Here is a 27,741-nt window from a genome sequence, read left to right as displayed (position 1 = left end):
TTCTAACACGAGCATGACCCAGGCTGACATCTCCACAGGAGATGCCCTGGGAATTCTAGTTTCTGACACTGCAGTTCTGTGGCGAAGGTCCAGACAGAGAGAGAAGAGATACCCTCTTCCTTTCCTTATCCTCTCCCCAGCTTCCAGGGGACCCACTATCTGGGCAAGAATGGCTGAGATCTCCTGCAGCTCCAGAGGTATGAGGGCAATGGAGAGAGGTCCATGAAATGGGCACACCAAGGGACAAGGAGAAGAAGAGTCTGTAGTGTGGCATTCAGACATGAGCAAAAAGAGAGGCGAACTGGGCTCAGACTCCGAAAAGGAGGTAGTGGGAAGATGGAGGCAGCGGCCGAAGGTAAAAGAATAACAATATATGCACGAGTGCTTCCTAGACTCTGAGAGCTTTGCATGGCAGAACGCACGTGACCCTCATGACGATGTTATGAGTGGGCACCGGTATTGGGAGCTGAGGATCAGAGGCGTCCAGTAACTTGCCCCAGTTGATAGCTAGCGTGACCCTTGCTTGTCACAACTCTGTCCCGCTGCTTAGGAAAGGGCTTTTCCTGCTCCATCCCCCAATCATCCAGAGTGTAGCTGATCTAGCGAATGAGACAGCACATGACCTGTTCTACCTTCTCCTGGGTTCAGAGGCTGGAAAGCTAAAACCAGCCCTCCACAGATTCCTCCTGGAATTGGGCTCTGGGTGCCGACTGAGTTCAGAAAATTAGAAGTATTTGCATGAGGGCTGGGGATAGCTCAGAGGAAGAGTACTTGCCAGCACTGCAAAAAATATACATTTTTTAATAAATTAAAAGATGAGAAGTAAGAAGGAGGTTGCCCTCATGCTGCTTGTGAACATTGTGAACATTTCTGTTGCTCTGCCCTGTCTCTGATTTCCTGGGTACCAAGAGATTGCTGGTAGGACTATAAATTGGTGCAACCATTCTTGACAGCAGTAAAACTTGGAATGGAACCACCATTTGACCCAGTTATCCCACTCCTTGGTTTATACCCAAAGGACTTAAAATCAGCCTACTACAGTGACACATCTGCATCAATGTTCATAGCAGCTCAATTTACAATAGCCAAGCTATGGAACCAACCTCGGTGCCCTTCGACAAATGAACGGATAAAGATAATGTGGTATATATACACAATGGAATATTACTCAGCCATAAAGAAGGATGACCTTATGACATTTGCTGGCAAATGGATGGAACTGGAGACCATCATGTTAAGTGAAATGAGCCAATCCCCAAAAACCAAAGACCGAATGTTCTCTCTGATATGTGGATACTGACATATAATAAGCAGGGGGTTGGGGGAAGAATAGAACTTCACTGGATTAGACAAAGGAAAATGAAGGGAAGGGAGAGGGATGGGATTAGGAAAGACAGTAGAATGAATGGGACATGACTTTCCTATGTTTATATATGAACACACAACCATTGTAACTCCACATCATGTTCAACCACAAAAATGGGAAGTTATACTCCATGAATGTATAATATGTCAAAATACATTCTGCAGTCATGTGTATCTAAAAAGAACAAATGGAAAAAAAAAAAAAAAAAAAAGAAAGAGAGGAAGATGTCTGTGGAGGCAGCAGCATCATGGTCTTCCAGAAGCAGGGCCTGATCAAGGACATAACTAATTCCATTTTGCTTCCCTCCCTCTGACCTGTTCTTTTCTGAGTTCTTCTTCCCCTTGGCTCATCTTCAATTCCAGGATCATGGTCCCAATAAACATCCAGCGACACAGACCAAACCTGCCCCCTGAGCAGAACAACTTCCTTATTTCCCACATGACGCTGCATGACCAGTTCCAGGATAACGATCAATCAGAGCGTGATCTGACCAAGATCGCCAGCTCGGCAAACCCCCGCCACTCTTGCCTTTAGCCCTTCCCTGTGTAACCCCAAAGCTATTGTTGATACCCCAAAGTCAGCCCTGAGATCTGCCTTCCGGGTGCCACCCTGAGAATAAGGGCTCCTCCCCGCTTCCCTGTCACCTTCTCATTTGATGCCTATTCGGGGTGAGCAGCAGGACTGGCTCTCTTGGTAACACTCCCCCCGTCCCCCACCCCAGGTGAGGCCTTGGCCCAGGACCCTGGTAGCATTCCTAAACTTTGCCTGGTGCCACAGCAGTCCTGGCCATTCCACTGAAGTCTCCCGAGAAGTCCAGCCTGGAGCCTGCTACTCCAGTCTCGGTGACTCAGTTTAGTGGCTTCTTACCTACAGGAAGTCCCTTTCTGTTCATGATACCCAGAATGTCTGTTTCCTGCCCTGAGCCCTGACTGGTGGCTTTCTCTTCTTTCTCTTTCCTTCCCCTGGAGCACTGACCATCAAGGGGAGCACAGTGGCAGAGGGTGGGGAGGAGGCAGGAGAGAAATGGGGCAAACTCATCCCTTCCTTCATTCAGCCACGCAACATTGACCACGACCAGGCTGGACACCTCCGCTTGCACACTGCCCCCAGTGACTCTTATTAGGGAGGAGCCACAAGGCCACAAAACCCGTGGGGAAGGGCTGCACATTCTGTTCCCTCTCCCTGGAATGCCCCATTGCCTCTCTTACCTACGGGACAGGTCCCCAGACCCTGTTCAGGCACCACTTCCTCTCCAGAACCAGAGTCTGAACCAGGCAGCGGACTCCACGCAGAGCAGGGAGCAAGAGTAGCGATGGAAAGACAGAGAAGGGAGGCGACAAGGCCTCAGCCGGACAGACCCAGGCAGCATTCCCAGGTAAGCCAGGGGCTGGTTTCATTAAAGTGCAGGTCACGCAACTCTGCCAAGAAGATGCCCTGGCCTTTCTCAGGAGGGGGTTTACTCTGGAGGACTGGGGACTCTGAGAGGTTCTGCCCACTTACCTTGGCAAATGGGGAATGAGTAGGCACCAGAGCGGCAGGTGTCACAGCGGGGGCCCTCGACCCCAGGACGGCACAGGCACCTTCCCTGGTCATCGCATATTTCAGGGAGAACACCTTCCAAGTTACAGTCACACCCTGCAAAGGACCAGAGACACTCAGAGGGGTGGCCACCGTCCATTCTTTGGCTAATTTCTCCCTTTTCCCAGGCTTCTGTTATGGAAATACAGATTCTGAATAATCTATGGCTAGTGAACATTCTTAATCCAGAAGACAACATCTTAAAGGGAAACGTTCAGGAAAGGTCAGAGAGGCCCTGTTTCATAGATTCAATTTAATAGCTTCTCATCTAATGGCACTCTAGAATTAAACATGTTTATACCTTCCACCTTTCAATTTTCAAGAGAAAAGAAATTGACATTAATTCAGTCCTATTCCATGCCAGACGTGGCTTCTTTGGAGGCTTCCCATGGACTGTCTCACTTCATCCTCCCGACACAAGGCCTTTGTAGCAGCCATGCTTCTTAAGTGTCCTAATCAAGCACTTTCCTGCCTCAGGACCTTTGCTCAGGCTGTTCCCTCAGCCCGGCATGCCCCTCCCCTGATTCTTGGCACTGTGGCTCTTTCTCTTTTTCCAGGTGTCAGTTCAAATGTCAACTCCTCAGAGGGTCTCCCTGAGCTGTCCACATGTATAAACAGCCTCCCTCTTCCTTCTCCTTATTCTTTATCTTATCCGTTTGTCTTTTATAACACTTTGGCTTTGGAAATCACTGACTGACCTATGGCTTGCTTTGCCCAAAAGAACAAGGCAGAAGTTCTATCCTGTGACTTCTGATTGCTGGTCACCAGGTACCTTGAAGTTTCCATTTTTACCTTCTGGGCATCCTGACACTGCCACCGGAGAGACCCCGTCTGGTGGGTCAGCAGACCCTCCAGCAAACACAGCAGAAGAACTGCCTGGTCAACCTATGCAATGGAGTCCAGTACCACTGGATAATACTTCCCAATAAATAAATATTTCTCAAAAATAGAGGTTTCTTGCCAGGCACAGTGGTGTTGGGAGAAATCCTAGTTCTTGGCTGGCAGCAGTGAACATCTCAAGCATGTAAGGAAAACTTGCAGGGAGGAGCGTTCTGCTTCTCCTACCTAGGAAAGTAAACAACTGCCCCAAGTTGATCTAGTGTTACCAAGGGAACCTGTATAGGAGCTGGTGGTCTGATCCCCTGTGGCACATTGTGATTGGGCAAGAAGCCTATAAAATGTATATCTGTTCCCACAATAAACGAGTTTGCAGGCTGCTCGCCACAAGCCTGCTTCCACCCAACTCCTGGAGTCTGGGGTCTTGACTCTGTGTCCTTACCAGTGGCTGAGCTAGCCATGCACGGTGGTGCATGCATGTAATCCCAGAGACTTGGTACATGCATGTAATCCCAGAGACTTGGGAGGCTGAGACAGGAGGATTACAAGTTCAAGGCCAGTTTCAGCAACTTAAATCTCTAGTACCAAAAAATAAAAAAATAATTTTAAAAAAAGCCTCACTTGACTTCACTATAAGCATGTTAATATTAAAATCCAGCAAGAGCCCTGTAAGATAGGTACTCATTTAGAATTGAGGAAAAAGAGGTTCATAAAGGGTAATTAACTTGCCCAAGGTCACACAACCAGGATGGCAGAGATAGGACTGGAATCCAGGTCTGGCTAATTCCAAGTCTGCCTTCTATTATACATAAAAGAATAAAAACTGATTTTTTTTTTTCTTTCAGTACTAGGGCTTGAACCCAGGGATGCTCTACCACTGAGCCACATCCCCAGCCCTTTTCATTTTATTTTATTTTTTATTTTGAGACAGGGTCTTGCCAAGTGACTTAGAGCCTCACTAAATTGCTGAGACTAGATTTGAACTTGCAATTCTCCTGCCCCAACCTCCTGAGCCATTGGGATTACAGGCATGCACCACCATGCCCAGCCCTTTTAATTTTTTATTCTGAGACAGGGGCTTGCTAAATTACCAGGCTGACTTCCGATTTATAATCCTCCTGACTCAGCCACCGGAGTCACTGGAATTACAGGTGTGAGCCACTGTGCCTGGCACAAATGGGTAATTCTAAAAGCAGCTTGCAGAGTATGTCCTAGATCGTTATACACATTTAAGCCAATCTCATATTGAAAACACTCACATTCCTATCAATGACATTAGCATTTAAATGTGCAACATGTTTCCCTTGGGAGGAGCAAATATTTGACAGTGTTCAGCCTATTTATCAAGGCAGGGAATCTGATGCATTTTGGAAAAGTTATAAAGTTTAAAATAATAGATAAGGTGAAAAGTCAGTAAAATCCCTCCTCTTTCCCTTTACCCTAAACTTTTAACCTTTCAGATTAAAGGTTAATAACAAAAAAAGAGGAAGAGAGGGTCATTGTCTTACAGAAATGACCAGGACACATTCACAACAAGAGATGCCTTCAAACCCAGGGTGGCCTGAGCATCACTGTCTGTCCCTTACGGCAGCCATGCAAGGACATGACACCTGTCCCTGTCAGCTGAGAATGCCACAAGGAAAGGGGACGTTTTGCCATGAACCCCAGTCTGGTGTTAAACCAAGCTTAGGGATTCCGTGAGAAACCTGGGCCTCACCTTGGCACTGAGGTTCCAAGAATCCTGACTTACAACCAAATCAGGAAGAACCTCCCACATCTCATCACTAAGTCTCAGTGATCACATCTCAGGAGAGGCTCTTGAATAAATCTCTCCTGCCAGAGTTCAGGACCTCAATCTTGTTTGCCTGGGTTATTTTGAGATCCTCCTGAGGAGGCTGTCTAAATCCTGTCTTGATCTTTTAATTCATTCTTCATGTTGTTTCAAGAGTGACCTTTCAAAACCATGAAGCTTTCCAAATCACTTCCCAGTTTTAAGTCCCTCTAAGGCAGCCCAATGCCTCAAGACACAATCCAAAGTCTACATGTGTGACAGAGTGGATCCTTCCAAATCTTCCAGGCTGCCAGCAGCCCGTGTCGCATCTCCATGCAAATTAGAAAAAGGTGCCCCTTCCTCAGGCTGTCTGCCTGTCACCTGCAGTAAAGTCATCATCATAAATATGCAAATCTGCAATGTCTTCAGAAGGGATGCATCCCTTAGATGAGGCACAGCTGTCCCTCACCACCCTGCGTGTCTGGGCCTGGCAGCCCACTCATCTGGTAGGTGTCCTCCCCCTGAACTTGTCCCCGCTTCCCATGAGTCAGCCCAGAGACCTGCCTGCCGTTGCCCCTCCTATCCCTATGCCTTCTCTTCACTGCCCCTCTGCCTGACTAATGGCTCTTTGCACTCTAAGACTCAGCTCAGAAGTCCCCTCCTACTCAGCGAAGTCTGCCTCCCTCTCTCCCTGCCTTCCTTCCACCATGCTGGCTGTCCAGCTGCCTCTCCTGCCAGCTCCCACAGCTTCGTGTTCTTCCCAGTCACTGATCTACCTGTCTGCGTCTCCCCCACACTGGGAGCTGCTGAGGGGCAGGGACTGCATAGCAGGTAGCAGGGCCTTGTCAGGGCCTAGTACAGAGCAGGCATTAATCGAAGTGTAATGAGTGAAGAACAGGCTAAACAGTCAATTCTGCAATTCTCCTCAGTAAAATTCAATTTTATTGGAAAAGCCTCCAAACTGAACTATCAGGATAACTTGTCCATCTCCAAGCCTTATCTGCTAGGTCTCCAAGCCAAGAGTGACAGCCCCACTCTGTTGTGCAGAAAGATGCCCAGTCTGGGGAGGGCATAGCCAGGATACAGGCCCCAGAGACTGTCATCCTAAGCTCTTTGGGGTTTTCTTTTCTTAGCACATCCCCTAGCCCCAACCACCTGACCTCAAAACTTTGATAATGGCAACAGCCCCTCCTTACAAAGTGATTGGGGAATCCAGACCTCTTTAAGGTCTTTATGAAGAGCCCTCTTTCAACAATCAAACTGGGCGGCCATGTCCTTAGGCCAAACGCACTGCTTGATGACCAGCCCAGATTGCCTCAATCTCCTTGATAAAGGAACACCCAGTCACTCAGCAACCACCCTTGGTTGTGCTTGTGACAGCTCTTTGGACTTTGAAGAGTAGAGTATGCACGAACCTGTAGGCTAGGGTCCCTCTAGAGTGTATGCTTTGGGCATGCATTCTTTTTGTTAATTCCAAAAGGAACCCTTGAAGATGTGTCTACTAGAGGTTGACTCCCTAATAGTAACTCTAAGATGCAGATAACCAATTATTTTTTTCTGGAAAATTCTAATAATATCCAAAGTCATGACATGTAGTGAGAAATTGGAACACATTCCCATGTGCGAAACTCATCTCCTCATTTGTTTCCGCTACTCATGGCTGGGGTTAAGCAAAGTGTGTCTCAGTAGCTTCAAGGGGTTAGATCCAGGATGCCCCTTCTTCCACCACCTGAGGATACCAGAATCTGAGGATGTGCTAATCTCTTACATAAAATATGACAAGTATTTTTAGTATTTAAGATAACCTATGCACATCCTCTCATGTATTTGAAGTCCTCTCTAGATTATTTTAAATATCTAATGCAATGTAAATGCTGTGTAAATAGTTGCTATACTGTATCACATAGGGAATAATGACAAGAAAACAAATCTGTACAGACACTTTAAAAAAGATATTTTCAATCTGCAGTTGGTCAATCTGCAGACTCAGAATCCACACCCAGAGATTCTGATGTAATCCTGAGATCTGTACACTTTGACTCAAGGGCCAAATCTGTCCTCATTTTAGTAAATAAAGTTTTATTGGAACACAGCCAAGCTCGTTCATTTGCATGTTGCCTGTAGTTGAGCAGTTGGGAACCTAGAGACAGAATTCAAAAAGCCAAAAACCTTTACATCTGACCTTTCATGGTAAAGCTTGCTGACCACTAAAATGGGAATTTCTGCTAACTTGAGCAGCAGTTCTTAATAAGAAGCAGGCATCCAAATCATCTGGAAACCGTGTTCAAAATACAAGCCTAGGCCTCTCTCCTGGAAATTTAGATTAAGATCTCAGGTGACAGACAGGAATTTATATTTTGAAAAAGCAAAGGATTCTAAAACAGCCCCTGCTTAAAAACCATTATGTTCCAGGACACAAAATCCTCAGTGGGTCTTCAAGAATTAAAATTCTCAGGGTGGGAGGGTGCCCAGAATTCCCAGTTCTATATATCTTCTGGCAGCTTACAAATTTGTGCCTCTGATGTTCATGGCCAGGAGTTAGGCCATCAAATGTGTGTTTTCTAAATGTATTAATAGAAGACGAAACTGAAGTGGGTACCTGAGTATTCAAATTCCCACCAAATCTGAAACTTCCCTTCCTCGGGGTTGTATTCTAAGGCTCCCCTAACATTTTTAAACAGATATCTGAATTTCCTTGCAAATTCACTGAAATTTCTTTTCCTGAAGTCACCACCAGTCTACTTGAGAAAAAGAAGAAATTGAATAACATTGGGATTGCTGTAAATAGACTATAAATAGGAGATCTAAAATACTCTTGTGGGAAGAAAACCAGAGGCATGTGTTGTAATCAAGGCTCAAACACTAAGTTCCATTCTAGTCAATTTACAAACACTGAAGGAAACATGTGCCGATTCCCACCAGGGGCCAATCTGTCTGTACTGCAGGCATCACAAACCAAGTCAAGCATAGCTGTTGTCTGGAAGTACTCAGCATGTGTCTGACGAAGGCATATGGATAGCATAAGACAGCACCCACATCAATAACATATAGCACCATGGTTTGATAGAAGAACCAGGTATGGACAGGGTACAAGTAAGGACAAAGAGGAGGAAGGTAAAGGGAACTCACTTCTTTTTTCCTACAGGGAATTGAACCCAGGAGTGCTCTACTACTGAGCTACATTCCCACCCCCTATTTTATTTTTAAATTTAGAGATAGGGTCTTGTCAAGTTTTTAAGGATCTAAGTTGCTGAGGATTTAAGTTATGGAGGCTGGTCTCAAACTTGCAATCCTCCTTCCTCAGCCTCCCTTTTCTGTACTTTACTGATTTCCCTTCAATTTATGTTTTTAATTGGTGCATAATAATTATACAAAAGTGGGATTCATTGTGCTATATTCACACATGCCTAATTTCATTCCCAAGTGCCTCCCCTTACCCTTCTCTCCTCCCTCTCCATCAATCCCCTTCCTCTTCTCTACTATTCCTCCTTCTATTTTCATGAGACCCTCCCCCTTCTTTTAATTCCCTTTTTTTCCTCTTTAGCTTCTGCATGTGAGAGAAAACAATGGAACTTTAACTCTCTGAGTCTGGCTTTTTTCACTTAACATGATATTCTCCAGTTCCGTCCATTTATCAGGAAAGACATAATTTTGTTCTAATGCCTGAGTAAAACTCCATTGTGCATGTAGACCACATTTTCTTTATTCATTCATCTGTTGATGGGCACCTCGTCTGGTTCCATAGCTTGGCTATTGTGAGTTGCACTGCTATACACAATTGGAATGCATGTATCACTATAGTATACTGATTTTAGCTCTTTTGGGCAAATAATAAGCAGTGGGATAGCTGGGTCATAGGGTGGTTCCATTCTTGATCTTCTGAGGAATCTTCACACTGCTTTCCATAGCAGTTATACTAATTTGCAGTCCCATGAATGGTGCATAAATGTTTCTTTTCCTCACATCCTCACCACCATCTATTATTATTTATATTCTTGATGATGGCCATTCTAACTGGGGAGAGATTAAATCTCAGTGCAATTTTGATTTACATCTCCATGATTGCCACAGATGTTGAACTTTTTTTTTTTTTTCATTTATTTCTTGGCCATTTTGCATTTCTTCTTTTGAGAAATGTCTATTTAATTCTTTTGCCCATTTACTGATTCCTTGCAGTCACCCCAGAGTCCTCTCTTTTCCTTCGTACTCCACTCCCAGGCCAACGATCCCCAGCAAAGCCTCTTGGTTCTCCCCGTGGATCACATCTACCATCTTTCCATCTCCCCTCTGCTCCACTGACACCCCCTGGGCAAGTCACCATCATCTCTTCTTGGTGGATAATGGCAGTGGCCCCCATCAGGTCTTCCTACTTCTTCTCTTCTCTGCCTATGATTTATTTTCAACACAGTAGTCGTAAAGACCCATCTATCAAATGTCACTTTGTGCAAAACTCTCCATGGCTCCCATCTCCTTCTGAGGAAAGGGGAAAGTCTTCACAGTGCTGACCTGGCCCCCGGGGCTTCTCTCCCTCATTCCACTGTCACACATCTGGTTAGTGATTATTCACTAGACACTTCTACCCCAGGGACTTTGTAGTTGCTCCTTTCTATGCCTGTCCATTTCAGTGGCAAGCCTTACCCTCCCTAACCTCTCCCTCTGCCTTATTGTGCCCATGGTGCTCATCCCCTGCACCCAGACTCCTGGTTACTAGATGGTTTCAGAACTCGAACGCCTCTGCCAAGGCGAACTCTCCAGAAGCCCCTTCTCTGCCCTCCACCCTGGACATGGCAGGAGGAAGCGTTCTCATGCTACCACACCTCATAGCACCTCCTCTCTGATGGGCTGAGCAGGCCTCTCTGGTGCCCTGGGTGGAGAGGCAGACTCGGTGAGTGACTGAGCCTGATTCACATGGGGCACAGTGGGGGTTGTATGTAGTGTACCCCTACATTGTAGTGTGCAGGCATGTCCTGAATGTGTGGTCCCCTATGTGCCATTAAGGGTTAGTGCAGGGAACAGCCACAGCTCCAGAACCAAACCTAGAGATCCACAATCTGCTCGTTATGAATTAGTTTATCCCTGTGGTGCAAGTGGCTCCCTGTTAAAAGCAGCACCCTTGTGAAGGACACAACTTTGCACACAACAAACATTAGGTATTTTGTTTTTGTAATTATGAGCATTGCCTATTACGTTGCATGCATGTAATTCCAGTTGCTCGGGAGGCTGAGGCAGGAAGATCACAAGTTTAAGACCAGCCTTAGTAACTTAGTAAGGCTCTAAGCAACTTAGAGAGACCCTGTTTCAAAATAAAAATAAAAAACACAGCACCTCTGAGTCCAATCCCCAGAGTGTGTGTGTGTGTGTGTGTGTGTGTGTGTGTGTGTGTGTGTGCGTATTCACTCCAGGAAAACTGGAAATTTTTTTCCTATTCACTGTTAAGTCCCCAGCAGCCAGATTGATGCTTTGCACATTATAGGGAATCTCAAAATACTTAGAGAACAAGTAACCAGGTAGATGTAGCAACATACCCTCTGGGTCCTCATCTCTCTACCCCCAAAACTGTCACTGTACATTCCTGCTGCTCTCAACCAGAAGGTTTTTTTCCTGGTTACAGAGGCTCCCCAGCCTTCCTGCAGGCCTCCACTGGATGCAGACAGCTTCAGAGGGACTGACCTGAGCAGTACACTTTGTCTCCTGGAGTTGCTTAGAGGGCACTACTCCGGTTGCTACCACTACCCTCACTGGCTAAGGCTCCTTCACAATGGCTCCCTCCACTCCCTGACCTACTCCCTTCTTGGTATTTCCTGGGATCACCTCCCAAATAAATGACTTGCACTCAGTTTCTTTGTCAGGGTCTGCTTTTAGAGAACCCAAATAAGAATAGACAACCAGCTGCTACAGCTGGGTTTTGAGCAAACTAATAATATTGAATCCAAGCCCTGTTCAGTTTCCTTAATCAGGCAGTGCCAAAGCAAAGGACCGGCTGCCGTGAAGAGGGCTGGGTGGGGAGCAGGTCATTCGGGACACCCCTGCAAGGCCCCTGATCTGACCTTGGGCGTGGCGGAGTGTAGAGAAAGATGGAAAAGATAATGGAGCATAGTATTTTTATTGATGTTAATCCAAAAGGGAGGTTACTTGCCTTTTATATTTCCAGCTGCTGGATCTTCTGCTGGACTTGGAGTAGAAACAGGAAAAATGGGAATTCCTATAAAAAACAGTTCGTCTTTTAAAAACACATTCTGATGAATAAGGAGATAGTAAAATCAAACATTAAGTTGGGCCAAGTAGGAAGAAACCCTATCTCTTTTAGTTAAAAGTCACACATAGAAACGAATTTGAAAAAAAGGTGATACTGCCCTGGTTCATGTGTCTGGTGACTGAAACTACCCTGACCACACATTCTCATTTGTAGATCCAAGAACAGAGATGGATGTTAATGTGCTCATAATAGCTCAGTCTCAGACTAAGCAGGGATGAGTGTGGCTTTTCTTTTTCTTTCTTTTCTTTTCTTTCTTTCTTTTTTTTTTTTTTTTTTTTTTGTGGTTTCTTAAATGTAAGATTGAGACCAGTTTTTTTTAAAAAAAAAGTTTTCTTTCAAATTTCTTCCCTGGAATTTTGTTTATGCCATAAAAGTATTCAGATTTTTCCTCCTTTTTTTCTTTCCACTGAAGACAAGGGAAATTTCTGCTCTGCTTCTATCCAATAATCAGATTGTAAATTGATAAACTCCTGATGGGGGACCATTGTATTTAGACTTAAGACTTTGGTTCCTTTTTATATATTTTATCATCCAAACTAGGACAATCTCTGTGATGAAAGTGGGTGCTATTTTAATAACTGTCCTGGGACAGCAAGTGTTAACTGGAATGTAGGGTCACTTCATTCACTACCTCCTGCCACATGGTCCAGCACACTTTTCCTGTGACAGATCAACAGGAATCATGAGCGGATGGAATTACAACTAATGTAGCAATAGTGTGGAAGTGGGGGCTCTTCCAAACCCAAAAGTGCATATTTTAGACTGTTGCAAACAAACAGAACCAATACTCTGTCACAGTTTGCATTGCTGATTTCATACTCCTCTTCTTCATGGTCTATAGAATTTCCGATATCTTTTCTCATAGGATGCTGCAGGGCAGAGGGAGACGCCCTAATAAATGACCTACCCTATGGCAATAAAAGGAAATACAACCCCCCCCCAGTTCCCAAAATATGGCACATACTATATGTATGCAAACAACATTTGGAAGCTCACCACATAGCTTCTAGATTTAACAAGAAAAGTGGCACGCATGGATTACTATCAAGTTGAAATTCCCAATATTTGACCCTTTTGACCTACTGAAATGGCCATCTCTATTGATATAGTGTAAAACCTTGGAGTTAAACAGAGCTATAATTATAAAGCCTGTGTTCCAGACTTCGGAAAACACTTTCATGTAAATACAACCTACCTGCCCCATTTCTGCCCGCCCCTCTCCTGTCCCACCCACCCACAGGTGTTACTGCACAAAGACCAGCTGTGGACCAGAAGGGCTGGCCTCACATTCTACGAGCAGGTACTCACTCAAGCAAAATGGGAAATTATAGTATCCGGCTGCACACTTCTCACAGTGGTCTCCGTGGAAATTCGGTTTGCAATGGCAGTTTCCTGAGCCCTGCTCACAGTCATCTGCACGCTCAGGGTCACAGCGGCAAGCTAAGAGAAATACCAGTTTCCAAAGGATCAGAGTCCTTCACTGTGCTTCACTGAGCAAATATGTCTCAATGCCTCCCAGCAATGTCTCACATGTGGTCAGTGCTCTACAGTTATCCCTGAAGGGCACAGCCTGTTCCCCACTTCAGACCAGATTGGTGGTTCTGATCAGTTGAACCTCATGGGCCATCCGAGAACAGGTTTCATGAGCATTCACACCAAGAAGTTCTTGAGAAGGTCATTTATTACACAGGGCGTTTCCCAGATGGCTGAGCAAGAGGTAAAGCCTGCACAGACTACACTCTGGCTGCAGGGGCTGTTCTGTGGGTTCTGGCAGGTCTGTTGGGCACAGTAAGCCAACCATGAATATCCACAGAGTGGCCAACAATACCCAGTTGTGATGTGCACACAAGTGCAGACGCCTATACATGGATAGATAGTGTGAGGCAGCAAGATTATGCCCATAATAATCTCTAGTGTTAGATCGAGTGATATGGCTTGCTGAAGGCAGAGTTTGCTACCAAAGATAATTAGGAGGTTTGCATTTCAAAGAGACACGGTTGGAGTATAAGAAGTTTGATACAGCCCACTCCTTGGGGCTTCCCTTCATCAGGCAGGTTGTTACCCTACACAGGGAAAATATACTGTCATAGCTCATCTGAGTCCATCCCCTGTGAGAAACTGGGAGACCTGGCACTTCCTGATGTCCTTTTCCTGATTCATTTATGATAGTTGTGTCCTATGAATTCTTTATAGTTAGCTTCTAATACCACTTCAATGATGATAAAAAAAAAAATCTAGGAAAGTGATTTTTTAAAGAGTGAGGCTCCTAATGCAGTTACACCTGTGGCATCTTCTTTCCCTGTGTGATGCCTGTTCTTTGTGGGCACAAGACAAGAGATGGATGTGCTTTGCAGGACGCTGAGAAGAAGGAAGGAAAGCATAAATACTTCTGTTTAACAACTAAGAATGCCCTGGAGAGAAACAAGTCACATTTCTTTGGACTTTAATGTCCTCAGACGTTAATGATATGCTGAATTGGGGGTGAGGGTAGACATAGAGACCAACTTCAGGACTGGAACTGTTCTATAACTGTGATAACTAGGCAATGTCAAATAACAGTGTCAAACAGGCTACAGGTTATACCTACAGGGTACAGTCCATTATCTGACCTAGAACCTATTATTCCACAAGGAAAAACTAGCACCATTTTTCTGTATAATAAAAGTGTCATGGCACAGTTATGCTAGATGGAAATGAGTCACATGCTGGATCTTTCAATTGGTGGCTTTGTCACCCAGATCAAAATATTGAACTACCCAGATTCCTTGGTTTCCTCATATCTAAAAAGGAGAATAGTAACACAACGTCCTTAGTTAGTTATAATAATTAAATAAGACCTCAGCATAAGTATTCAGGCAGTGCCTTGCATAGAGAAGGTGCTCCATGAGTCACAGAAATTTGAAATATTATAATAATTCATTAAATTATTATGAACTCACTGCTATGTTATTGTAGTTTTTTTTTTTAATTTCAGCTGATTTTTTTTTTTTTTGCTATGTTGTTTTGATGCTAATTTAGGACAAAGGTTGAAATTACTGGAGATCATAGGAACATGTCAAAAATGGAGGGGCTGCTGGGTGCCATGATGCGCCACTGTAATCCCAGCAGCTCGGGAGGCTGAGGTGGGAGGATTGCAAGTTCAAGGCCAGCCTCAGCAACTTAGCTAGGTCCTAAGCAACTTAGCAAGATAAAAAATAAAAGGGGCTGGGGATGTTATTCAGTGGTTAAGAACCCCTAGGTTCAATCCCTGGTACCAAAAAAAAAAAAAAAAGGAGAAACTAACATTTATTACAGGCCTAGTGTATGACAGGCCGGGTGTTAAATATTTTCCTAAATACTTTTGACAGCATTTTACTTAATCTTACAAAATATTATTATCAGTTCCATTTACATATAAGAAATCTGGGGTTTGATGTGATTAAGTAATTGCCTGAGATCACGCAACTGGAAAGGAGTGGAAGCAATAAAATGAAGAGAGAGGAAATGAAGATTGTCAACCAGTCAGAACCGAGTCTGATCACTTCCTTGCAGCAGTCTACACAGGCCAAGATACAGCAAGTTGAAATGAAACTTACGGATGCAGCCATGGGGGGCATCAACTGGAACCCCATAAGGGCGGTAATAACCCTTGGCACACTTTTCACAGTTCACACCAGCTGTGTTGTGCTAGGAAAAAAAAAACAAATAAACTTAGAAGGAAGTATACTGGAAAAGCCCAGTACTCTTTATTTTGTGTTATTTATCAAGAGAAATGATTCTGTCATATACAATTGAAATTTCAAAGTCACTGAAAACATAAGCATTGATCATGACCTTGGGTCTCCAAGATTTGACAAAGGACATTGACTTAATCTTGACTCTAAAAAAATCATTTTTTCCCAGTGAAAGAGGAAATAAGGTAAGTTCCATGCACTGGACAGTCCAGGTTTTTCCCCTCCAAAAAAAGCACTTGCTTTACTGAAGCACTTGACCTTTCAGTGAGAAAAAAACTCAAGGGCTAGCCCCCTGGCTTCATTCAGAAGAACTGATGAATGGATAATAAACCACCTTTAGATTTAACCCAAGGAATAAAAGGTCATGTGTACATTTATATCTTTTCCCATTTTGGAAGAACTAGCATGTACAGAACTCTGTTTCTAGCCATTCTAATTTTATCTGTGCTTTAGTCATGAAACCATTTCCCAGGATTTCTATTATGTGAATGGAAAATGTAGGCATGAGTCTCATACACAGATCTTATTTTAAAGTATAATACTAGGCGGTTTTTTCTAGTTCATGGTTAATCCTTGTAATTGCCACAAAATCAAATTATCCAACATGCATCATCAGTTTCCAAGAACTATACACCCTGGGTCTAGCTTAATTTTGCCTCTCTCTAATTTGGAAATGATTAAGAAGACAGTGTTCTTTTATTAACGAAAGAAATGGCAATAGGAAATTAATAGGAACAAATATAACATACTTTGACCCACACAAAAGTCTGCATAGAAACAGAGGGAAAAACAAAGACCCATTCTGTATCCTCTCCCCTGTTTCAGAGGATTTTTATTAACTGCAGACTTTTATTTATTACCACTCCTTGTCCTGTGGGCTGAAATCTGAATTCACTTTAATACTGAGGTCAAAAACCACTCTGGATATTTCTCTGGCATAACATTTAAAAGCACAAACATCGTGGGCAAATAAGAAGCAGCTGCAGCCCACCCTCTCTTCCCACCAAATGCCAATTAACCCTCCACTCTGTTGCTTCTTGCTGTGACTTATCCTAGGGAACATCAGGTTAAGCTTGGCTGCCAAATCTTTTCCAATTGGAGAAGAAAATGAGAAAATGTTCTCTGAGGTGGGCAGTCTAAACATTCCCCTCTACCACAAAGCACCTGCCACGGAGAAGTTACATTTTTAAGACACAAAGAACAATAATAAAAGACCAAGAGAGAGGAAGAAATTACTCTGCAGATGGACTAATGCCTAGAGTTGGCTTGAAATCTTGGGTGTTTCTCCAGGATCTGCAAGGTCCGAGGATAAGATATGCCACAGTATCCATGGACATCATGGTCTTGGTTGGACAAAGGTAAGGTCAAGAACAAGGACAGTGGTAACTCCATAATTTCTAAATTGGAGGTTCTGAGGAACCTTGCTGGGAAGAGTGGATGCTTCAAATGTAATTTGCATGACAATGTAAGATGAGAAGATCTCAAGTATCCAAGCTAAAGAGTAGAGTAAGTGAAGATGGAATCTCTGGAGGCAGGAAGTTCATCCCTCACTTACCCCCTCCTTTGGCCCACCCACCTCCTCTCATACCCTTGACTTTCTGAGTCTAACTTATTTTACCTAACATTATACTCTCCAGTTCATCTACTTCACAAATGACATAATTTCATTCTGCTTTATGACTGAATAAAACCCCATTGTGTGTGTGTGTGTGTGTGTGTGTGTGTTTGTGCATGTGTGACACACACACATTTTCTTTATCCATTCATCTGTTGACAGACACCTTGGCTGGTTCTATAACTTTGCCTACTGTGAATTGTGCAGCTATAAACATGACTAAACTTGATCGCCTCGTGGCTCACCATGTCATCTGGCCCAGCCACATCTCCTCTGCTTCTCCATACCCAGTCAAGACCCTCAAGTCTTTCTGTATATGGCTTAATAAAAGTTAAATTTCCCCCCAAATGAGAACCAACTGTCATTTGTATAACATTCATCTTTCTTTTCCATTATAAATGCCATTTCATCTTAAATCAAATTTTAATATCTACATGAATTTGTTTCCAGATTGTCTATTAGATTTTATTGGACTAGTTATTCCTGCATGGAGTCCATACTCAATACAGATTCATGATAGTTTGGATATATCAGAAGACTAATTTATCTTTTCTGAACTATTCTAATATATTATTTTATCAATAAGAACTTTAGAATCAGTCTATCAACCTTCATAAAAGTCCTGTTGAAATTCTTATTTATAGGATGGTTTCACAGAAATGGTATATTTATAGTAGTAAGTGTCTAGAAACACATTATGCCTCTCCATCAAGGTCTTCTTTCATGGACGTCAGTAAAGTTTTATAGGTTTGACAATAGCTCCACAATCAATTCTTTCTATCTGCTCTCTCTTGGATCACCTCAAAATCATCCCTGCATTCGACGCTGGGTAACCCTTCAAGTATGTGCTTTTGCTTTCTATCTTTTTGGAATCTCATGAACTTCCTGATATGTTGATAACACTCTTCTCTAATTTTCATGCTATTATGGATTCTAGAAGGAGAGTGTATTTTGCTTTTTTAGTTTCTGTTTTGTCATGTTGTAGGGCTCTTTGCAGTAGGGAACGTAGCCAGCTGGGCTTCGTGTGACTTTGGATCCCATCTTTCGGTTTCATGTGGTGATTGTGTGTGAAGGAAACAAACCATTTGGAAATGGTGAGACCAATACATCAAGAACATCTAAGGAGTAAGTTTAAGACTTAGATCCAAAGTCATGGAAGAGGTTAAGCTTTGTTTCAGTTAATGAAAATATCTGTCAGTATCATCTCAAACAACATTGACATTCTTTAATCTTAAATATATCAATGTTTCACAAAAGAGAAAGAAATCAAGAAGTCAATTTTAAAATGTGCTTCTGTTCTTTTGTTGCTCTTTTCCCTCAGCATTTTGTTATGGACAAATGTTCAGTTTTTCATAGACACTTAAACACCTCCCACCTGGAGAGTACCGTTAACATTGTATTGTACTTACTTTATCACATAATCCATCTACCTATTCCTCTATTCATCCACTAATTCATCTTATTTTATGTATTTCAGAGTAAGTTACAGATACCAGTCACTTTCCCCTAACTACCTCACCATGGATTTAATGAACTAAAGTTCAGTATTTGCTTATAGTTTCTGTTCTTTTGGTGTGAAATATGTACAATAAGCACAAAGATCTTTACTGTTCATTCAACAAATTAGAACAAAGGCACACAAATGTGAAACTCAGTTCCTTATCTAGGAATAGAACAATATTGTCATCCCAGAAAGTTCTCCATGTCCCTTCTCGGGTCAACCTCCATCACCATCTCCTCAGAGTCAAATACAGATCTGACTTTTCCACTCTTGATTAGTTTGTGTTTAATTTTTTCATTTAAATGACCCTCACCCTCTATATATTCTTTTTTGTAAGCTGACCTTTACTCAATGGTTTTAAGATTCCTACATGTTGTTGCAAGTTTCAGAAGTTTGTTCTTCTCTATGAATCCTTAGTGACCTGTTGCATGAATGTGCTAGAATTTGTTCATCCGTCCTACTGTTAATGAACAGGTAGACTATTTCCAGTTGGGGGCTATGTGCATAAAGCTGTTATAAACTATGTGTAAACGCACATTTTTATTTCTTACAGATAAATGCCTAGGAGCAGAATTTGTCATGGGAGAGGTGTGTGTTTAGTCTCATCAAACAATTGTTAGAACTTTTCCCAAAGCAGTTGTGCCATTTTTCATTCATATCCACACTTCATGATAGGCATGGTTGCTCCACATTCCACCCAAAATTGGTGTTATTAGGCTTGTCAAGACTTGCCATCCTGGTGTATATGGAGTAGTATGCCATTGTAATTTTGATTTGCATCTCTTGATGACTAATGATTTTCAGCCCTTTATTGTATGCTTTTTGGCTATGCATAAGTCTACTTTGGTGAAGAGGCTGTTTAAATCTTTTACATACTTTGGGGGTTATTTGTCTTTTTATATCTAAAGTGTAGGAGTTCTTTATATATAAACCATTTGTCAGATTTATGTTCTGTGAATATTTCCTCCCTCTCTGTGGCTTGCCTATTCATTTTCTTAATAATGTCTTTTGTGAGCAGAAGTTTTGATTTTAATGAAATCCAAGTTGTTCATTTTTCATGGTTACATTTTCATGACCTAAGAAAACCCTGTTCATCCTCTGAATCACAAAGATAGTCTCTTCTATTTTTCTCTGACTTTTTTAGATTTTGCTGTTCTTTAAGTCCATGGTCCAAACCAATTTAATTTTCTGTGTATGATTTGAGTAGGGACCAAGTCTATTTTTTTTCCATATAAAATCTCATCATTCCCAACTGGAATATTGAAAGAATTTTCTTTTCCTTCATTGGACTGCTTCAGCACTTTTATTTAAAAAAACAAATGTCCACAGAAATGTGGGCCTACTTCTGTATTCCCTGTTCTGTTACATTGATTGATTTGTCTCTATGTCAGTAGCATGCTGATTTGATTGCTGTACATTTATAGTTAGTCTTGAAGATAATATAAATCCTCCAGCTGGCTTGTTTTATTTTGAACTAATACATAAAAACATTAAATTTGTACATATTTATAGAGTGCCATGCGATATTTCCATACTGGTACATATTGTATAATGTTTAAATAAGGGTAAGTGTATCCATGCCTTCAAATATTTCTTTATGGTGATGAATCCTCCAGCTTTTCATCAAGGTGACTTTGGAGATTCTAGACGATTTATATATCCATATGAACTTTAGAATCCATTTCTCAATTTTTACCCAAAAACCTTCTTTAAATCTTTAGATTGATTTGGGAAGTACTGACATCTTAATGATATCAAGTCTTTGAATCCATAAACATATTATATCTTTTCTCTTAATTAGAACTTCCTAAATTTCTCTCAGCACTGTCTTTTAGCTTTAGTATAAATGTCTTGCATGTCTTTTATTATATTTATTCCTAAGTATTTTACATTGTGGACACTTTTTAATTGAATTTTATAACCGAGTGTGGTAGTACACGCCTGTAATCTCAGCTGTGGCAGGAAGATTGCAAGCTCAAGGTCCACTTGGGCAACTTAGCCAGACCCTATCTCAAAATAAAAAATGGAAAGGACTGGGGTTGTAACACAGTGGTGGAGTACCCTGGGTTCCATCCCAAATACTGCAAATTAATAATAATAATATATTCTGTTTTCCTATTGTTTGCTGCTAGTATATAACATAAATTCATTTTTTCTAATATTTTTAGTTGTAGATGAAAACAATATTTTTATTTTGTTTATTTATTTTTATGGGGTGCTGAGAATCAAACCCAGTGCCTCTCCCACATGCTAGGCAAGTGCTCCACCACTGAGCCACAACCCCAGTCTGTCATTTTTATATAATATCCTTGTATCTTGCAATCTTACTAAATTTGCTTATGGTTCTAGTTATTGTTTTGTACATGCCTTAGGATTTCCTACATAAGCATTCATGTCTTCTGAAATTGAGGTAGTTTTCTTTCTCCTTCCTTTTCTCTTCAATGCCATTTCATCATGGTAGAGCACTCCATGACACTGTTTAACTGCTCAACAGATGGGATAAAGAGTAAGCACCCTGCCAATATTCAGAAGGAAAGAGTTCAATATTTCATCATTAATATAATGTCAGCTCTAGGGTTTCAATAAATGCCCTTCATCACATTGCAGAAATTCACTTCTGTTCCTAGTTTGCTACTGATTATAGTGAACCCAGTTGTCCTAAGGAAGAGGCCAAAGGTCAATGCTTCACGCTTGGTGCCAGTGGCCTACAGTCTTAATTGATCAAGCTGTACTTTCCTCACTGTGTCTAGATTCAGAATCTAACTGAAAACAAAATTTAAGATCAGCACCAAAGCTGATGTCTATTTGCCTTCCTGGGAGCCTTTCTACCATAAGATGAATGGTAGCCAGGGATGACACCAGGCTACCATCCATGTACGCAAAGACTGAAATGAAGAATCCAATTTGGGTAAACACATTTCAGCATTTTCTCTGCAACCCCTAAGTTACATCCAGCTGGTAAGGTCTTTTGTGGCCAAAAGTGGAGAAATGGTCTCAGGAAATACTTCCAATTGCATATAAGTTTATTGACATCTTTTGGGGATCAGGACTTACCAAAAGTTGGTTCCCAATCATGACACACCCATTTTGATTTAGAGAGTACCTTACCTGGCAGTTGATGCAGACCCCACCACCTGCATAGATGCCTTGGGTATTCAGGCTTGCTTGCTGCTGTTCAATATCTGGGTCATAGTAACAGTCGATGGCATGGCCATGACAGTTACAGGCTGGAAAATAGCAGACTAGGTCAGTATTCCATTATTATTAAACAACATCTAGTAAATTTCCACATAGTATTAGTGCTCATTGAAGTACAAAAGGTCTATTCTGGAACACTAGGGAAACAGTGAAGAATTTTAGGGATTTTTATACTGAGACCAGTAATATAATATTATGTAATTTATAGCTCCTTCCATTTGATATTAAAAGAGGTTTCTCTTAAAAATTAAGATATGTACTTATAGCAATTAAGAAGCACTAGCCAATTAAGCTTCATGCACAGAGACTAGTACTACTACTGACTTTTGTTTTGTTTTGTTTTTTTGTACCAGGGATTGAACCCAGAGTGCTTAAACACTGAGTCACATACCCAACCCTTTTTCATTTTTTATTTTGAGACAGGGTCTTGCTAAGTTGCTTAGAGCCTTGCTAAGTTGTTGAGGCTGGCTTTGAACTTGTGATCCTCCTACCTTAGCCTTCCAACTCTTACTGATACTACTAACAATAATTGAGCTCTTCATATGCTCTGAAAATATTTTAAATGCATTACTTCATTCAATATTCTCAGTAACCCTCTAAGGTAAGTACCATTACCCCCTGTTACAGTTTGGATCTGGAACGTCCCCCAAAGTCTTATGTGCGCAAAGATGGAGCTTCTGGGAAGTGTTTAGATCGTGAGGGCTCTGACCTCATCTGGGTTGATCCACTGATGCACAATGAATTACTGGGAAGTGGGACCTAGTTAGAGAAAGGAGGTCACTGGGGACATGCCCTGGAATCTTCTCCCAAGCCCTCCCCCACGACTTCTCTCTCTCCCTCCTTCACACTAACATTCACTGAGCATCTTTGCCACACCCTTCCACCACAATGTTTCTGCTTCGGAGTCGTCTGACCATAGACTGAATCTTCTGCAACCACGAGCCAAAATAAATCTTTCCTCCTCTAAGTTGTTCTTGTAAGGTATTTTTGTCACAGCAATGATAAAGTGAACACATCCCCATAGTCCAGATAGGAAATCTGAGGCTCAGAGAGGTTAAGAGATCTGTCCATAATTAGACAGCTCTTCAGTAAGACAGGCAGAATCTGCCCTGTCTTTGACTCCCAGACCTATGCTGTTAGTCAATAATCTAATCTTTTCATATCAGCACTATTTGCAATAGTGATAAACTGGACATGATGTTAATGTCTAATATAGGAGAATGACTAAGCAAATAACAGAATATTTGCTTGACTGTAAATTCTATGAAGACAGGGACTGCATGTGCTTTGCCTGCCATAGAACACAGTCCTCCGCACACAGCAGGTACTCAACAAACACTTCCTGGATTGACCTGAATCTGTGGAATGACAATAGTGTGCACCATGAAAATGATATTAGAGTGGTGTTAATTTGGAAAAGAATATAAAAATATCTAAAAAATACAAAGTGAATAAGATCAGGATATAAAATTGTATAGCTGTTACAATCTTGAATATTCAAAGTATGCATAAGAAGCACATTAAAAAATATTTAGAAGAATATTAATAGTGACTCTGCTATGGTTGGAACGTTTGTGTACCCCCCCCCCCCAAAATCTATATGCTGAGCCTAATTGCCAATGTGATGATATTAGGAGACAGGGTCTTTGGGAGGTGATTAGGTCATGATAATAGCACCCTCAAGAATAAGATCAGAGTCCTTAAGGAAAAGGACAAAGGGAGCTTATTGACCCCATCCACTATGTTAGCACAGAGTGAAAAGACTGTGAACCAGGAATTGTACCCTCACCAGATACTAAATCTGGCAGCACTTTGATCTGGTACTCGCCATCCTCCAAAACTGTAAGAGATAAGTTTCTGTAGTTTATAAGACACCAGTTTATAGGATTTTGTTACAGTAGTCTGAATGGACTAAGAGAATCTGTTTGGGAAGTAAAACTCTTGGTGATTTTTTTTTTTTTTTTTTGGTACTGGGGATTGAACCCAGAGGTGTTTAACCACTGAGCAACATCTCCAACCCCTTTTGTTTTTTGAGACAGGCTCTTGCTAAGTTGCTTAGGGTCTCACTGAATTGCTAAGGCTGGCTTTGAATTTGCCTCAGCCTCCTAAGCTGCCAGAATTACAGGTGTGTGACACTGCACTTGGCCCTTTGTAATTTTACTTTTTTTAAAAAATAATTTCAAGATATCTACAAGTAGTATATACTTCTAAAATTAGAAAATGTAATTAGAATCCCATTTACGATTTTCATCATTGCCATGATAAAAAAAGATTTAATATGAACAAAATTCTTATTTACAATATATATTCATTATATTCCACTCACATCAAATTGTCTAGGTCTTTCTAGTTATTTGTACATTTTAATCAAGTTCCAGGTGTACATGTTATGAAAGAAGATTGAATTAGAAATTAAACAAATTACCTTGTTTGTACAGGTTGAACACTTTCTTATTTTCTTTTCCTCAGGGGTGCCAGGACAGAGGGAAAGAGGAGACATTTGTATTTCCTACACTGACTATTTCTTGAGAATTCTGTGTATTTCAAACTGCTTAATTCAAATAGTATTTATAAAGTACATAATAAATAAAATTCTAATAGGTCTATGATACTTGCATAATAAGTCATAATTTTAACCAGTAACTATATTTGTAATCTTTAACCATTTTTATAGGTTTAAAAACCTGAGAAATGAAATTTATTTTTTTTCATATGTGTTGAGTATAGCATGTCATTCACTGAGGGCTTCTTTAGTATAGAAAACTACTCAAGTTGCCAATGTCAAAGTTCAATGTGGTGATCCTACTCAATCAAAGACTCTTAAACTAGTGTCTGAATGCAGCTGAGGAAATGAGTCCTGATTATTCCCTTTCCCCTCTTCTGGTTGCATTGTCCAAGCATGAGCATTGGGGAAGTCACCAAAAGGGAACCTCCTGCTGTAGCCAGGAAGTGAGAATGACCATGTGATAACAGGTCTGGATCAGAGCAGCCTGTGTGTTTCACCTGAGGCAGCATCAACACCATCCCACCATATTGGTGTCTCCCAAAACCCTTTGGAACTCCTGACAGGAAATGCCTTTCAAGTTTACCCATCATAGGAGATCGTCACTCTTCTCTCTTGATAGTTATCAAAAATATTTGGCCAAAATGTACAAAGTACAGGTTATTACACACTTAATTCAACAAACCCTGATCCAAATGCCTTTTGGTCATTTTCCAAAGAGCAAATCTGTCTTCAAATGTGAAGAATGTTCAGTAAAACTAACAATAATCTCTAAAGTCAATAAGAAAAAGTCACAAAAATGTTTCCAGTACTTCACTTAAACATGTAGCTTCCACAGGAGATGAGATTAAAAGAAAATTTACTCTTGGGTATTTTATGGTTTGGCAAAAACAACAGTGTCCTTAATTCATGGTATATCTATAAGTTAAAAGCAGCTTCTCTTTATTTTTTCTCCCTTTCCTGTCTCCTCTAACCTCCACCTGGCTCAATCCTACACCACTATGCCTTCCATCCCTCCCTGCTCCCTCAGCGCTCCCAGTTCTCTATTAATATCATGACTCTCACTTTCTCCAGATTTCATCCCCACAATAGTTAAATTTCTCCCAGGATCACATCCTAACAAATAACAAATGGTCAACATTCTATAGTGGCTGCATCCCACTTAAGATTTCTAAAAAGAGAAGCCAACATATTGAAACATTCAGGCCAATCTTTGCATATATGCAAGGATAATAATTCACATTAATGATTATTATTGTCATAATTTTTCTCCTCATATTTCTACCTGAATTCAGAGTAGAATCGTTTTCCCTTAAGTCTTTGAGTTTTTCATTAAGAAGTCTATTGTCTATAGTTTCATATTCCAAAGTCTAGAGTACTTGCAGCCAACCTTGGTTTGAAAACATTAAATGGAAAAATCCAGAAATAAACAATTCATAAGTTATAAATGGCATGCCATTCTAAGTAATGTGATAAAATCTCATGCTGTCTGGCTCCATCCTGCCTGGGACATGAATTATTCCCTTGTACACAGTATCCACACTGTATATGCCACCAGCCCATTAGTCACATAGTAACTGTCTTGATTTATCAGATCAACCGTCATCACAGTGCTTGTGTTCTAGTAACTTATTTTACCTAATATTGGCCCTAAAGCACAAGAGTAATGCTGCTAGTGATTTTAATTCAGTAAGTTGTTATAACTTTTAATATTAGTTATAATTAGTTATAAATTACTATGCCTAGTTTGTAAACTAAACTTTATCAGAGGCATGTATGTATAGGAAAAAACATGGTACATATAGGGTTCAATGCTATCCCTGGCTTCAGGGTATCTTGGAATTTATCCCAAAGATAAGGGAGGACTGTTAAGCAGTAACAGAACTGAGTTCCCCAAACTGACATAATTCCAGCCTCTTCAGGAACTCAGAGGAGAGAAAACACAGCATCAGTTTTCTGGTGGGACAGGAAAACCATGTTCAGGGCATTGCTCCCAGTCTCATCCCAACACCCACCTTCACACTCATTGTTCTGCTCCCATGCTGCCGGCTGCCAGCGCCTCTGATTGTAGCCCACACAGCAGTGACTGCAGGTCTCCCCACAGGTGTGATGCTGGCATTCACACCGGAACCTGGGCATTGGGGAAAAGTATATATCAGTTATTGAAAAGTTTTGATTAAGATCAGTTGTTCCTGTGTGTAAAACTTGAGCATAGCTATAGGGTCCTCCATGGGCCATTCACTGAGTAATTATGAGAACAAAGCACTTTGCATACATTACCTCAAGTCCCCAAAACCTGCTTATTATCTACATTTTATACATGGTAAAACTAAGATCAGGGGTCTTAAGATGCTGGCCAAACGTCAAGCAGTGATAAGTGGAGAAACAGATTTCAAACCAAAACTTGACTTTGAAACTCCAGCTCTTTCTTGTCATAATAAATGAACAAATGAACAAACAAGTGCTGAGCTTCCTGGGCTGCATTATCACATCTTCACCAATATCCCGAGGAGTCCTGAAAGAAGTCTACTCATCTCTTACTCTCAACCTGTGATCATGCACAGAGATTTACGGAGCAGGAGGCACCTACTATAAAGATCTCCAAGGACTTTGCTCTATAGGTTGTTCCATCTTCATCTCAAGACCAAGAGCTGAGATCACTCAGAAGAGACAAAGCTATAAAAATCTGAAAATCTAACATCTGTCTTAAATTTTTTCCAAGTGAAAATGAAATGGAAAGAGCCTTGGCTGGGATTTGAACTCTGAGCTCCCATTCATCTGTGCTTGAAAGAAGATTCAAATTGGTTGTCTGAGAAGGCTCTTGGCTGGGCCTGTGAGGACTCCCCACCTAAGGGGAGTGCACACTCCTAAGCCACACTCCTAAGAGCAGGTGTCATCCCCCTCTCTGCTCAACTACCTGAAAGCCACAGATGTAGATTTAACTGGTGGCATATAACAGCTGGAGTCCAAATGGGCTCTTGTCAGAAAGGAAATTTCAGATCATTGCCAATGACATACTCAGCATATGCTGGCTTAAAAAATATTTAGTAAAGTTGCTTAAAGAACATATGGTCCAACTATACTCACAGGGAAATTTAAATTGAGCACACATAAATAAAAGACTCATGAACCTGTCTGAATTATACTGGCAGTCAGAAATTACTCTCTCAGCCCAGGCTGAGGGTTACTTAGAAAATTTGTCCTTTCATCTGCTATAAAAATGTTATTAAAGAGGTTGTTGATTAGAGAGTCTTTTTCATGATGATCTCTCTATTCAACCCCCAGGGGAAAATTATCTAGTCCTAATGTCTACTACAATCACACTTCTCCTAAGCAAAGGATTGCATTTTATATTGTGATCATAGAGAAATAAGAAAGTGAGCAGGTTTGACTGTAGGAGGCT

The 27,741-nt window shown here is 41.4% G+C and overlaps 1 protein-coding gene across 1 annotated transcript in view; it reads right to left on the bottom strand.

The window, feature by feature from the left end:
- The window catches only part of LAMA3 (laminin subunit alpha 3), a 248,463-nt gene that overhangs the window by 154,359 nt on the left and 66,363 nt on the right, over window positions 1-27,741 (bottom strand). Inside the window, 6 exon segments of the mRNA XM_079108746.1 lie at window positions 2,867-3,001; window positions 11,689-11,754; window positions 13,117-13,248; window positions 15,384-15,474; window positions 21,746-21,864; window positions 26,354-26,469. Coding sequence (XP_078964872.1) covers window positions 2,867-3,001; window positions 11,689-11,754; window positions 13,117-13,248; window positions 15,384-15,474; window positions 21,746-21,864; window positions 26,354-26,469 — 659 coding nt within the window.

This window comes from Sciurus vulgaris (genome assembly GCF_902686455.1).
Source record: "Sciurus vulgaris genome assembly, chromosome: 13".
NCBI classification, from domain to species: Eukaryota; Metazoa; Chordata; class Mammalia; order Rodentia; family Sciuridae; genus Sciurus; species Sciurus vulgaris.
The sequence above is the reverse complement of the archived record's forward strand: the minus strand, read 5'-3'. Positions and strand labels throughout refer to the sequence as shown.